We start from the raw sequence: 15,598 nt of genomic DNA on the forward strand, positions 1-15,598 counted from the left end.
TAACACTGAATAATAATAAATATATAAGAACTGGAATTGTTTTTGTTTAATTGATTGTGTTGGAAATCCATCTTTCAGTTGTGCACATTATTTTGTATTTGTTTTGATCAATGCCGATTTATTGATAATTTGCTTTTTTCTTACTCTTGAATGATGAATATTCAGCTAGTACTAATATAATTGTAAGGATTTTGTTTCCCTGGAATTTCAAGTAATTTTAGATTTGAAAGTTTTTTTTTGTTGACATTTTATATTGCATCTCAAAAAGTTTTACAAGTTTTTCAATCTATCCAAATGAAAAGAAAAAATTTTCTTGCAAAATCTTTTTTTTAGTAAATTTTCAGTTAATTTTAATAGCTAAGTAATATATTAATTTTAATAATTAATTTATATAATCATTTTTAATAATTAATTAATAATCAATTAATTAATAATTTACAAATAATGTATTTAAAATGTTGATTTAGGGATTAAAAGAACATGGTCATATTTGTGTTCAGTTTCAAAATTTCTTCTGTATTTCCTGTCTTCAAGTTTCAAACTTCAGAGCTTTTTTTTAAACAAGGACTTAAACTTCCATTGACGTTTTTGCTTTAAAAACTGTTTTATTAATCTTTTAAAAAAATTTTTAAAAATTTAAATGATTTATTTGCATACCATATATATTCGGCCATACTTTAAAAATCTGACTTTTCTCTCTTTTCTAGATAATATTGATACTCGCAGTGCTCTAGAAAATATTCGTGATTTAATCACGGCGTCTAATATATACATCAGTTCCAGGAAATCAAAACAGCTACAGTGCAATAGAAAAGTTCTTGCTAACATTATGTCTTATATAACAAAAATACTTAAGGTACGTTTTCCTTCTACTCTTATTACTCTTCTCTAATTAACTCTATATTAATCAATTAATCAAGATTGAAAAAAAGTGCATTTATTTCTAGAAAATTATTTAGTAGATATTGAAAATTGAGGGTATTTATTTTATATTTGAAAACTTTATTATGAAGCAGTATTTATATGTACAGTGAAGCCTCAAGGAAAGACCACCTCTATGTAGCGACCACCTCTATTTACGATCACTTTTTAGATGCATGGAATTTTTTCCTTGGATTTATGATGAAGAAAGCATTTAGGAGAGACCACTAAAATCTCTCCCAGCGACAGGGTAGACCTCTGCATCAAATATAGAAAAGGTCAAATAAGGAAGCACGAATAATGTCTAAACAAAAAATAAAAAAACAAATAAGTAGATTAAAATGTATTCAAAATATTTGTGTGATGCTTTTATTTTGAGAGATCTTTTTGACAATCTCTGAAAGAGATCTACAACCTCATGTTGTAGTCAGAGTGCACTGAAGACTATCAAGATGTATCAAGACTATCACTCAGGGCTGATTGTGCTCCAGAAAAAATTCGGATTTCCGGAATTTTCACTAACGGTGATCCAGAAGTTTCCGGAGATCGATGGTCCAGACGTTTAAAAAAATCATTGATCACGGAAGTTTCCGGAGATCAAATTTTCAAAGATGGAACTTTAAAACACAGTTTATTTTATTTGTTTGTAAGGGAGAGCCAGAGAGATACTTTATAAGCTTATATTCATGATTAATATTCATTTTTTATCAGTAAATAGTTGTTATAATCGTAAATTCAAGAAAGAAAGACATATTTGTAAATTTTAATTACTTCTCCAGGTCTTCATATATGTATGTAAAATTTTAAATATATTTTAAGTAAACTAAGAAATATTGAGAAAAAAGAAAAAAAACCTTGTTTAAATTGAAAAAAAATTTAAACTGTTTTTTTTTTTTTTTTTAACTCAAGAAATTTTCTGGAATTTTGACTTGGGCTCACAATCACCCCTGCACTATTAAAATTTATTTTTAGTGTTGGAGGTTAAAGTAGAAAAAAAAGTTATTTTAGAAAAAAAAAATAGCATCTCAAACAAACCCTCTTCTCATTTTATGAAGCTGATTATTAATTTTTATAATGTAAACAGGCCTACCAAATTTCTGCTCTTTTTGGAAAAATTTCATCTAATGGAAGCTAAGTTTGTGCTTTAATGTATTCTTTCTTTTATAAATTTGATTTAAATTTATTTTCTTACACCATTACTTGTAAATGATTTGAAAGCTCATATAAAAAGCCACTTTTCCAACCCTCTCTTGGTGAGGCTTTTAAAATGTTGGCAAAATGTCCAAAACTCAGTAAGCTTAGTGTTAATTGTCTACCACTGGATAAAATATTTTACCAAAAAGCGTATAAAATTAAATGCAAACTGAAACGGAAGACATAACTGTTTATTTATTTAAAATAATTCTATTTTTCATAATTGGTAAATTTGTTTTCACTCAGTTATATCAATAGGGGTTATGTTTGGCTGTTATATTGGCCTTTATAAATACATTTTGTAAGCTATGAGTTGAATTACAGAAATAACTATAAAAAGTTGAATATTAAATTGTATGTGTGCATGCTTTTAAACACGCATAGAAAAAGGTTGTGTAATCAAAACATCCGATGATAGTGTAAAAATATGCTTTTTTATTTAGCTCAAAATAAAAAGACATACACTTTAATTTTCCTGCAGTCAGTTTTTTTTTCTTTTGGTGCATTTATTGAAAACAATTTGGTTTATTTTCAGATGTTTGGTGCAAATTTTGGAGATTTCTCTTCTGAATTTACTTCTGGTGATTCCGCATTAGTAAGTTAAGCTTATTTATTGCTCGCAGGATAAATTTATTGTATATTTTTCTTTCAAATAATCTTTCAAATTTTTTGAAATACAGTCAGACCTCCATTAAACGAAGTCGCTAAATCCCAATAATAGATTCGTTAAATGGAAAATCACCGTTTGAAATATTTAAACAAAGCAAAACAGGTTTTAAATTCCTAAACGCTAGACATATTTAAAATAGCAATTGATACACCTTTATCTTGTAAACTTGTATCTACTATTTATTTTATAAATCTTAACCACAAAAGTGATCTGCATGGAAAGCAAGAATAGAACAAAACATTATGCTATCATGCTATATAAATTTTCAACTTAAAAAAAAAGAAGCTAAATTAATGAATAAAACTATAGTTGCATTTGTTCTAAAAGTATCTTTAAACATACATTACCACATGCGTTTTTAACTTGAATTGCTACTGATAAAATCCATTAATTTCGTCTGAGTTTTTCGTTTGAAGTGCAAATGAAAAGGGAAAGGGATTTTACTGCTTTCTCTAAAAATTATTGACTTTGAAAATCAATTCAAATTGAGCTAAAAAGTTTGAAATGTTCCAAAATAATTTTGGGAAATAGGGAAAGTGGATCTAAAAAAAAAGTTTGTTAAATAGAAAGTTTACTTCGCTATTTGGAAGTTATTTTACAAAGAAATTTCCAAAATGTTCTTGGTTCCCTGAAAAAATCGCAAAATAGAGAAATTTGCAAAATGGAAGTTCGTCAAATAGAAGTGGGACTGTATAATGTTTAAGCCAGTAGTTTTAATTCCGGTTTTAGGTGTTTTCTTACGAAACTTAATTCTTTTGAAAATGGTATTGTGAAAAAAAATTTTTTTTTTACCTAATTCATATGCTGTAGTCATTTTAAAAATAATAATAACTAAGATAATGAGTGCAATAGTGCATGTAAGCTATTAATAACCTGAAACTGACTTTGATAATTAAAAATCAAATAATAAGAAATGAATTTGTTGTTTTTGCAAAAAATTATTTCAGAATTTTTTGGCCTTAAATTAAAGTAAGTAAAATAAAAAATTTAAAAAAATTAGGAAATCTCTTCAATATTTTATATTTTATTTTCTTAAAAAATAGTGACATCACATAATGTTTTATAATGTAAATTTGAATTTTGTTATCAAAATTGAATTATAAATGTGTCACATTTTGTTTAGGTTAACCAAGATGACATAGTTATGCCTTATTTAAGAACTCTAGCTGACTTTAGAGAAAATATTAGGCAGCAAGCTATTGAAATTAAAGGTCAGTTTGCAATTCAGACGAATTATGATTTTTTTTTCTTTCAATAAATTTGCTCAATACCTTTGATGATATGTTTTTTTATAGATATCTGTAGATTTATAATTTTATGCTGTTTTTGATAAACTTTAGTATTTTCTATTCACTAAATAAATGCAGTACAACAATGAAAATATAGCTGTACAAAGTGAGCATAACTGCTAAGTCCCCTGTTTATTAACGAAGACTCCTGTATTTTATGACTATCTCCTGTTTACTCGTATATTCTCAAATTTCTATGTATTTGTTGAATAAATTTTTAAAACTAATTTTGGCGATAAAATATCTGCTAATGGCAAAAATATTTCTCTTATTCCTCAACAGATGGTGCTGTTGCAAGAACTGCAGTATGTTGAGTGTTTATAGTTTAAGTAATTATAAATAATTGTTTCAAAAAAACCTTCTTTAGATAAAGATTTATATACATAATTTTTACTTTTCTAAATGCTTATATTATTTACAATTTTGAGTTTCTCTTTTAAAATAAGGTGATTTACTTTGATTATGGTGATTTACTTTTGGCGACAAATTAAGTTGGCATTGAGATACTATTTTTATGTATGAAGCCTTCATCTTCTACCCATGTTTTCTAATGTGTTAACTCAATTTTATGAAATATTATTTAGCAATAGACCTTCTGTAATACTGACTTATGGTTCGAGAGTAAATATGCTTGGAGGATTTTAGCACTTTACCTGCACCTGAATCAAAACCTTTTTGGAGGGACATTTTTTTTCAAACAGTTGATATTATTTACCAAATATTTATAGAGAAAAGAAGTTTTAATCTAGTTTCTTAGAAAATCTTTTAATGACTATTTCATGAATATATATATATATATATATATATTTATAATAACGGCAGGCACTGAACTTTTGTTATTCGCCTTAGAAAATGCTGGAAGTGTTGCTCATTTATTGTTAACCAGTGGGCACCTGTGAACCAAAGTCACGGAGGCGAGCAACATTACCCACACCACACTGCCACAAATACCCGTTCATAGGGTGGGCCACATTCACACATCACAAAACAACAGAGAGAGAGAGAGAAACATCCATGCCCAGACCAGGATTCGAACCCTCAGCCATTGCTTTGCACGCTAACCACTCGGCCACCTGGCCGGCCTATTTCAATTATATATCAAGGAGCAAAATATGTCAAATATTGCAAAAATGAATATATGTTTCTTGTTAATGTAAAACTTGCAATGAGTATGGTAATTGGGTACTTTCACTTTAAGAAGACCTCCCATACCCACACATTTGACCTATGAGGTCAGCTAATCTTTATTAGTAAAAAGGCGTATTAAAGTTGAACTAAGTTTCTCTACATAAGTTAGAATGTTTAGTTAATTAAATCCAGAGTTGTATCGCACACTGAACCAGTTGAAATATAATTCTTTCTTGTCTACTTCTTTTACTTAACATAGATTTATTATTTGTTTGTGTATTTTATTGATGATTGATTTTGTGTACTGAAATGTTTTTGGTCGTTATTTTCTTTTCAATATTTTTGTTATTTTGATAATTTTTAATCTTACAGCTGTTCCTATACTCAAACTGTGTGACTCTTTGCGTGATGATGTGCTGCCCGCTCTTGGTGTCCGCCTAGAAGATCAAGAAGGTACTTTATAAAAAAAAAAAAAACATTTTTTTTATCAGTTACTTCTATAATAAAAATTTATTGCGTTGTCTGAAAAGTTTGTTGATTTACATGTGGAAGTGAGGAGGCTTGAATGTATCTAAATCATAAAAATTAAATGACACATATCAGGGGTCTGTTTAGAAGAAATTTAGGTTCGTTAACGGACCTTTCACAAAATATCTTTTCATAAAAACAGACCCTTCACAAAATATTTTAACTTAAAAACGGACCCTTCAAAAAGTAATTTTTCTTTTAATCGGACCCTTCGCAAATTTGTTTATCTTCATTATTGTTTTGTTAATCGAATAAACCCTTCTCAGGAAGGGGTGGGGGAAAGAAAGACAGATGTAAACGAACTAAATTTTGTCTTCGGCAAACGCTTCTTGCTTTATTCGTCTGAAATGAATATTCTGCGTTCAGCAGTATAGACTAAATACCAAATATTTATATGTTGCATCGCTAATTTAGTAGCTGCAATTGCTGTTAATTTTTTAAAATGTAATTTTTTTTATTATATATTTACAGTGTTGAGCATAATGTTGTATGTCTTTACAATTTAAAAACTCCTTGAAAAAGTTTTTTTGCAATAATGGACCCTATTTGCACAAATTTACAAAAGCGGACCCTGGTTGAAAGAATGTGACTAAACGTTTATTTTATATTCACAAATTACGAGTAATTTTTTCACAATTTTACAGAAACGGACCTATCACAAAATGTCTGGACAGACCCCTGCATATAAATATTCAAAATTATTGACTTGAAAAATATTTTACTCCAAATATTTTGTATAATTTTACAGTTGACCCATTTTTTTTGAGTTTAAGACTACTAATGTTCAACTCGGTAGCCTTATAATTTTTAATCAAATCCAGAAGACAAAAGAACTCTTGAATCATGCATTGAGTCAAACAAGCTTTCGTGAAGGACTTTTTGATGCTGCCAACCAGCATTTATATTACATGAGGAGGAAAACCTCAAAATCACCCTTGGACAGCCCAACAGAAAGGATATTCTGACCCATGTTCGTCTACCACTTTTGTTGGTATGAGCCAGAAGCAAAGTTCGTATCGATCATTTCGTCATCTCATTGGGAGGTGAACGTCGTATGTCCTAAGCCTCGTTATTGCTTTTAATTCTTTGGTCAAAATAAAAACGCAATCAAACTTTGCTTTTTTTTACAATTAAACTTGAGAGGTAATTATTGAAGATCAGCATTTTTAAATTGCTTGAAAGAAGGGAAAAAATTTTGAAACAGAATGCAAATATTCACTTAAATGCTGCAATTCAATTTTCTTTCAAACTATATATACAGTTTATGAATTGGAAACTGAGTTTCAAGACCTTACTAATTCTTTTTTTTCTTCTGTTCAGCTAAAAACTTAACGATTGTTTATATAACAAAAAGTGTAAATAATTATTTTGTGATCGGTATATGGCACACACACTTTACTAAGTAGAAATTTTTGAAATGATCCTTAATAACCGAGTACATCAGGGCTGCCTAAGGTCAGGGAAAACCTGGAATTAGGGAATTTTACTTTGACTCTAAAAAACAAGGAATTGTCTGGGAAAACTGCATTTTTTTTTTTACAAAAACTTGGAAAATTCCTATATTATGCCTGGAAAATAATCAGTTTTAAAATTGTCAGTAACAGTAATCAGTTATTGAGATTAGAGTTGCATACTTCCCAAGTCTCCTGTATTTTATAACTATCTCCAGTTTACCTGCATATTCTCAAATTTATCCGTATTTGTTGAAGAAATTAAAAAAATTTTTTTTTTTTGGCTGTATAAATATCTGCTCTGCTGATGGCAAAAATACTGCTCTTATTCCTACTACTTTACTTTCAACCTACTATGTTAACTACTATGACCTGCTGTACTATGTTAATTTTACTCTTACTTTAAGCATTACTTTTAATACATACTTTTTTTTAATCTCTTGTTCATTCTTGCAGGTTTAACATGCCAGATGCAAACTATCGAAATCAATTATGTGTTCTTTTTTTTCTTTCTTTCATTTTTATGGTTTATGATTTCATTCTACATTATGTCATATTTTTTATGTAACCAATGCATGTACAAATCAGTACATGTTGTATGCTGCTTTTTTTATGGGAAATGTCCAAAAAAATATTTTAAAATATAGAATTCCTAGGTTATAAACCCGTAAATAGTTATTATATTTTAAATAGAATATTATGAAAATAGTAATTAATTATCCTAATTATGAAAGAAGATGTTTTTGAATATAAATGAAAAAACTTATATGTAATCTATTTTTTTAGGACTGAAAGCTGCTATTAAACTCGTTGATCCAGCTGTACTAGCTAAAGAAAAAGAAATAAAACAAAGAGTAGGTTTTTTCATTAATAATATGCATATGACAACTTTTTATTTTATTTATATGTGTATTTTATTATAAAATTTTAAATTTTTTGACACAGCTAATTAAATATTTAAATGTTTCTTGACTAATTATCATTAATAAAATATAAAGTAAAACTATGCATGCTTAAGTCAGAAAATAATAAAATGAATTCTTAACACTATACATACCAATACTTAATCTGTACTTATTTCTACCATAGCTGTTCAAATAACCAGACTTTATCTTTCTTGATTCAATGTATGAAATATGTATGGTAGGAAGGAAATAAACTTAAAAAAACTTTCTTATAATTAAACAGAATTTTGCCAAACACAAAGAATAAGAATTTTTAATTCATTGCTGAATGCATTTTATACATATACAGGGTGTTTCCATTGTACATTTTCCGCAAACATATTTCTTCTAATTATTATTATTTCTATAATTCTTATTATTATAGAAATATATAAGTATTATAATTCTTATAATTGATATTATTTCTTCTAAGAACTTGTGCTGTCTTGATTGTTTCGATACTTTTCTGGGTAAAAAATAACAGTTAGAAATGAAGTAAAGCTATCAAAATAAAATATAAGCTACTTACCAAAACATTTAGTTTTTTCACTTTTTCTGATACTAAAATGCTAATCTAAAATTTTGAGTACAGTTATTCGGATTGAACTAACTGCGCAACAGTCTTTGCAGAAATGTGCAACTCATCAAATGCAATACGTTGAACCTGCATTACATCATCATTTCAGATTCGATATCCTTATAAAGCAATAAATTGTTCTCCCGGTCAAATGACCGGTTGTGGTAGAAATATGTATACCACAAGTATTATTCAAAACAAACGAAATACAAAAAAATAAATAATAGAATATTAACTGTATATAATTGTTAGAAAAAGCCATGAAGTCAAAAATGCAAAACGATGAAATAATAAGCAGATTTTAGATGCAAAAGTTCTTAGACGGTCATTTGACCGGTTATGGTATGTTTAGTGTTATATCTGGAAAAAAATGTCAAAGTGCCTATTTTAACTTATGTTTGATTAAACTCTTGATTCAATGAATCCTTTGATTTTAAATCATTTTTCCTTTAAAATGTTGAAAATTTCACAAGAATGTTAAAAAAAATCTAAAAACTGATCAAAAGTATAATTTTTTTCCTAAGTAAATAAAACAATTTACACTGCTTTTGTAAGATATTTAAATTGGGCTTATATATGTATATATATATCTATGTATTTTTTATTTTATTTCCTATGCCCATCTGTGTTAACATTTCGTCGATTTGGGTATTTACAAGGCAGATTAGTTGGTCACTCTTTCATTGGCACCATATTAGATTTACCAACGTTGCTCCCATATTAGGGACATCCATGCCTTGCCCAGGATCTGAACCCAGAAACTTTCTCAAATCAATACAGGAAACTATTGCAGTTTTTCTATTTTGATGACTATAAAAATCCCTAACGTTTCTCTTGTGTAAAATATTTAGTACATTATGCAACAATTATATTGAAATGTATATTACAGTTGACTCGCGTTATAACGACCCCATCGGGACTGCCCCAATCTGGTCGTCATATCAAATGGTCGCTATATCAAATGAGCAAATTTCCTTTGAAAATCGGTCACATAATGGTTTTAAACGTCATAATGCATGCATATACTATTTGTGGTACACATGTTATAAACCAAAAAAGAAAAAGATACATACATTAATAAAACATAATGACATTTTAACAATTGAATTACAACTGTTAACAATTAAGAATTTTATTTTAAAGTACAGATTAAAAAACATAGTATGACAAAAAAATCTAGTTTCTAATGAATTAGTTTTTTGATGTACATAATTTGCGCTATATATAACAAATTTTTTTTATGTACATAATCTGCAGTATTATAAAGAAGAGTAAACCGAGGAACATAAACGAGGCTTCATTAGACGAAGACATTAATTTTTTGATGTGCATTAATTTGTAGAAGTTACATGTTAACAGGACTTAACGGAGGTGTGCTTGTTCAAGGTCAACCATTCAACCCCAGTTTCCAATAGGAAGTTAGAAAAGAGCTGTGTTCAAATTCAGAGAGGGTCGTTATATTAAAAGTTGACCTTTTTTACGGTCGTTATAGCAAGAGTAAAATAACGTTATCTTTTATGGATGTGAATTGGGACTCCTTCACAGGGTCGTTATATCATGTTGGTCGTTCTATCACAGGGTCGTTATAACACGAGTCGACTGTATTTCATAAAATCTACTAGATTTTTTCCTATCCATGTTGGCAGCTATGCATAAAGTACTGAGCTGCGTAATTCAGTCTACAATCCGAAAGTAGTCTACTCAAAATACGTATTTAATCAAATTAGTTATTCAAAATTAATGAGGTAAATATGTCTATCATATTTTTTAGTTCTTTTATTGCTATTTTAATATTAAATATGTGGAATTACTTAAAACGACAAGCTTGCTGTAACGAAAATTTTATATGCTATTGTCGGGGTATCTCGATTCTGATTGGTTGTTGAAATGTGGCATTTGTTTACGATAGCAACTGTTCTTTCCATTCTATTTTGAGTTAGCCAAGCCCGGCAAGTATCAATTTTCTTAAGTGACGCAATCTAAATTCTTTCACAAGGATTTTCTCAAAAATTTCAATTCTTTCACTATATGTTCACAGAAATGCATGAAGAACATAAACAAAGTAATTATGCATCAAAGTTGCCAGGTACAGGAAGCAAAAACAAATAATAAATCTAAATTAAGTAAAAATAGTTTATAAGAATGAATTATATTTCAACTAACTCGATGTGCGATACGGCTCTTTATTTAATTAACTTATCATTAATTAACAGTTGAACTTATGTAGAGAAACATAGCTCAACTTTAATATGCCATTTTGTTAATAAGGATTAGCTGGCGCTGAGGTCATAGGCCACATGTGTGGGTATGGGAGGTCTTCTTCTGGAAGTGCAAGTACCCAATTGTTGTTCTGACATACTTTTACTGTATTATAATTAACAAATTTGTTTTTATAAAGATGGATGAGGAGAAGAGAAAAGAAAAAGAAAGAAAGAAACAAGAACAGGAAGCCCTGAAAGCAGAGAGGGAAGCGGCAAAAAGAAAACCTCCGAGTGAAATGTTCAAATCTATGACTGACAAATATTCCAAATTTGATGATAAGGTAAGACTTCTTACTTCTGTTTTCTGTTTAACATTTGTTGCTGTGAAATTGAACTTTCTTAAAATAAAAATAAAAATAAGAAGAAATTTAACCTCATCGATAGTCGGATTATTTTCATTTAGAAAAGATTAGGTTGGGCCAGTATAAATTTTCATTTGCAAATTGTATGATTTAAAAATTGTAGCTGTTATATGCATTCAAAATTGCATCCCAGTTTTTATTCATAATTCAGAATTAAATTCAGAATATTAAATTATACTTTACAAAGGGAGAAACTAATTACAGTCAAACCCCGCTACAGTGAACCTTGAAGGGACCAAAATTTCAGTTCACTATATCCAGGAGATCACTATATCTGTAATGCAAACCATTTTAACCAATTTTTCCCAACTGTTCCCTTTTATTACGCATTATTTAAATAAATGACCCATAAAAAGAAATACAAAAATTATTAAAAGACAATATGTAGTAACAAAAAAGGATTTTTTTCAAAATTGGCAAATTGTAGCTTGGTTTTTACTAAGAAAAGTTTAACATTACATGAGAAAATTTTTTTTAGCTAGTCAAGTGAAAAAAATTATCTCGCAACCTCACTCTCTTAAAAAAATTCATCTCCCACTGAAAGATAATAAATAAACTGTTCCTGAAAAAACTGTGAAAACATTGTATGAAGTTTTATTCTTATTCTGAAATCCTAAACGCATTTACTTTCATTTATAATCTTAAAAAGCAAAGTTTTTAAAACTGTTTGAGATAAAATGCGAATGAAACATTGAACGTCTATACTCATTTACAGTTTTTTGTGCTTATGTTAGACCAGAATGGGCTGTTGACTTCCAGTTAATGTTGACAATCAAATAGTCGCTTTGGTAAATGTCCAAAATATATACTAGATCTAGTTGAGTGCCACTGCCGATATACCCTACATTAATGTTTTTTTAAAGGTCAAGTGCCACTACCCAGTATGCATTTAAGCAGTACTCCGAACGCTGATATTTCTCCCAATCTATCCTCAGCAGATATTATTTTATTCATTCAATATTTTAATATCAACAAATGAATTAATATCAAATCGGATATAGCAAATATTTCGGACATTCATCAAAGCGACTATGTGATGGTTGACATTCACAGGTGAAAGTAGACATTCTCTTGATTTCGATCATTCACGGTAACTCATATACTGAATATCACTAAACACTTTAATTATTGATAATGTATGCTTATGCAAGAAATGAACCCCGACACATAATTTGATCAGGTATTTTATTCCAGTTGTGACAATTAGGAGAATGCTATATCGAGTTTTTGGAACGTCGAAAACACTATCCCGGCAACAACAACAAAAAATTCACATAAAACAGCAATGTAAAAAAAAAAAGAAAAATAATAGAAAAAAAAAACTTTTATTGCATTATGAACATCTATTAATTTACTTAATTTTGCAATTAAATAAACAATTAGTGTACCCTTATAAGTATTTGGGAAAGTGCAAAATGATTACGTAACTAGTTGTGGTGTGCCTCTGCAACCATCGAGTCTCCTCCAAAAGAACTGAAGTTAGGAAAACCCAGCCTGCTAAACCGGTTGGAGACCCCACTCGTGCTTCACTTCCAAACTGACTCGTTTTAAGAGAGGACGCGTTCCTCAAACTTGATTTTCTTAATTTTTTACATTGTAAGCTTTTAATTACCTGTTTCTATTATACATTAAATTTTCTTAAACTTAAGCTTTTAGTCTTTATTTCCTGTAATTTACTAGATTAATGATTTAACCAATTTTTTATCGTTCAATTGAAAAATATAGCATGTGACTCTTAACTTTAAAGCACACACGTGCTATATAGTCCTATAAAAAAGCCAAAATTCAACTATTTTTTGGGAAGGGTAACATAAATTATTTTAGAGAGGTAACATAACTTACAAATAATTTAACATTAAATACCCCATAGCTGCCGCAACTCGTGCCTAATTAAATTTGATAGTAAGTACTTCTGGTGTTGTGGTAATAGATAACTAATATAAGAACAGTGTTAATAGTTTTTAACTGCCAGTCAAAACAGACTATTTAATAATTTAATCCGACGGTTTTGCAGGGCGTGAAGCTGAAGCAGGACTGAAATGAAAGGTTAAAAACAACGCAGGGGTCGCATTCCCCCTAAAATTCATAAAATTCCTAAAACTATGTGCAAACCCTAAAATTCCTAAAAATCTGATAAAATTTTGTTGGTGTTCCTAAAAAATTAGAGTTATAGGCTAAATATAAATAAAAAAGCAATAATCTAAAATATAAGAATTTAACTACATTAATTAAAACTGTTTTAATTTTGCCACATGGGAATTCTGATCCTGAGAGAGGTTTTTCGATAAATAAAGCAATGCTTAATGTGAGTCACCATGAGAATACTATTATGTCTCTTAGACTAATCAAAGATACCATTCGAAATTATGGAGAAGTGTTGAAGATTACCACAACACTATTGAGGGCAGTAAAAGAATCTCACAAATCATATCAAGAATATATTAGAAAAATGATCATGATTAATTTGTTTTTCTCTAACTTCTAATATAAATTGCTGATTTGAAATCTAATAATATCACACAATAGTTTTTCTTCATAAAGTAAGGTAAAGGGTAATAATAAAGTTTTGATTAAGAAGGTTAAAAATTGAATAAAAATCCAAGTTGGCGTTAATTTATTTTTTCTCTTGATTTATTCTCACTTTTGCCTGTTCCTGAATTATGCACTTAATTTCTGATAGGTAATATGTAAAGTTGAAATTTCATTTTTACTCTTTAGAGATTTCATTCTTGACTTAATAAATTTCAGAACTTTATTTTATGGCTTGCAATTATTTATGATATGTGTGGATGAATTGTAATAATCTTCTGTTATGTAATAAACTACCGTGTGATCTGTTTTTATCCTAGCAAAATCATATATTACCCCTAAAATTTACCAAAAATTTTTTGAAAAAAGTTCCTAAAATTACCCTAGAATTTTAAAAAACTTTGCTGCTACCCCTGAACAACGGTTCATATCAATAATTCTTTGTTTGATATGTTTTTTTTTGTTTTTGTTTTTCAAATATACTTATGTAGGCTGTATTTTCAGGGAATCCCTACACATGATGTGGATGGAAAAGAATTAAGTGAGAGCCAAACAAAGAAAGTTATGAAATTATATACAGCTCAAGAAAAAAAATATAACGACTATCTAAAAAGTGTTGCTACTAGTTGATTCTGCTGAATTTCATTTATAATTTATTAAAGGCCTACCTTTTTATTCCTCAAAAGTTCCATTTATTTTTTTTCACTCATTTTTCTAATTATTAATTATTATTATTTATTGCTATTAATTGTTATTCTTTGCCTCACAATCTTTATTTTTCAGTTTTTCACTTAATATATTAAATGTAATTTTCATTCTCTTCTTTCAGAGTGAAGAAATTTGATCGCTTGTTTTTTTAAACTTTCCTCAAATTTTTTTAATAAAACTGATTTGCATGGTGTGTAGCATTTTTAAAAAGTGCTTAAAGATGCTTATTTTTGTTTTTTAAAAGCCCTTAAAGGTGCTTTTTTCATTGGGTGTTTTTAGAAAGTGCTTAATTTTTTCTCTTAAAAAATATTTTTTCTTTAACATGTTGATTTTCGCCACTTTTTATGCAAAAGCGTGCTATTCTGGCGTACCGTCATCCATCGTGTATGAAGAAGTCCGGCGTACCGTCATCCATCATGTATGAGGCCAATCATTTTACATGTTTGATGAAATACTTGCAAGTCCACATGTGTGTCTACTGAGAGATTCTTGCACTCTCATGTGCAACTCTGCTGCAATTTGCAAGAAATTATTAATTTCATACCTCATTTTCCAACCTCTGATATTGAATCGAAAAAATCTCTCGAAAAATTTTATAATAGCTAATATAATCAAGAAAAGAATTCTTTGTCGGAAACTGGTTATTTTATCATGATCATGTAGTCTTTAAAAATTATTTTGCATTTTGTTATTGCATATAATGCTTAAAAATATTTTTGAATGCTTAAAAGGTGCTTATTTTTGTTGAAAAATTTGGCTACACACCCTGATTACCTCGATTTTTTTGAATAATACTGTGCTTTTAGCACCGCTTGATTTAGCTACATTTGTTTGTAAATTTCTCATTCTTTTGCTTAATAGTTTATTACTTTCACCTAAAATGTAATCACTTTCTAATTGGCTGGAGTGCTTAAATCTTGCCCCTTGATGTCGATACAAATTTCTGTAGTTTCCTGACTTAAACAAGCGGAATTTATTTCCTAATAAAATTGATCGTAAACTGAAATTCCATCTCTTCTGGCTTGCTAAAGTGCTT

The 15,598-nt window shown here is 28.8% G+C and overlaps 1 protein-coding gene across 1 annotated transcript in view; it reads left to right on the forward strand.

Moving 5' to 3' along the window:
* The window catches only part of CysRS (cysteine--tRNA ligase, cytoplasmic), a 47,852-nt gene extending 33,313 nt beyond the window's left edge, over positions 1 to 14,539 (forward strand). Inside the window, exons 15-21 of the mRNA XM_087150934.1 lie at positions 708 to 856; positions 2,651 to 2,710; positions 3,909 to 3,996; positions 5,575 to 5,655; positions 7,968 to 8,035; positions 11,101 to 11,244; positions 14,359 to 14,539. Of these exons, the coding sequence (XP_087007060.1) occupies positions 708 to 856; positions 2,651 to 2,710; positions 3,909 to 3,996; positions 5,575 to 5,655; positions 7,968 to 8,035; positions 11,101 to 11,244; positions 14,359 to 14,484 (716 nt within the window). The 3' untranslated portion in view covers positions 14,485 to 14,539. The remainder of the gene's footprint in view (positions 1 to 707; positions 857 to 2,650; positions 2,711 to 3,908; positions 3,997 to 5,574; positions 5,656 to 7,967; positions 8,036 to 11,100; positions 11,245 to 14,358) is intronic.
* The last annotated feature ends 1,059 nt before the right edge of the window (positions 14,540 to 15,598 follow it).

This window comes from Parasteatoda tepidariorum, chromosome 9 (assembly GCF_982258835.1).
Source record: "Parasteatoda tepidariorum strain Cologne lab strain chromosome 9, Ptep-v5.0, whole genome shotgun sequence".
Lineage (NCBI taxonomy): Eukaryota > Metazoa > Arthropoda > Arachnida > Araneae > Theridiidae > Parasteatoda > Parasteatoda tepidariorum.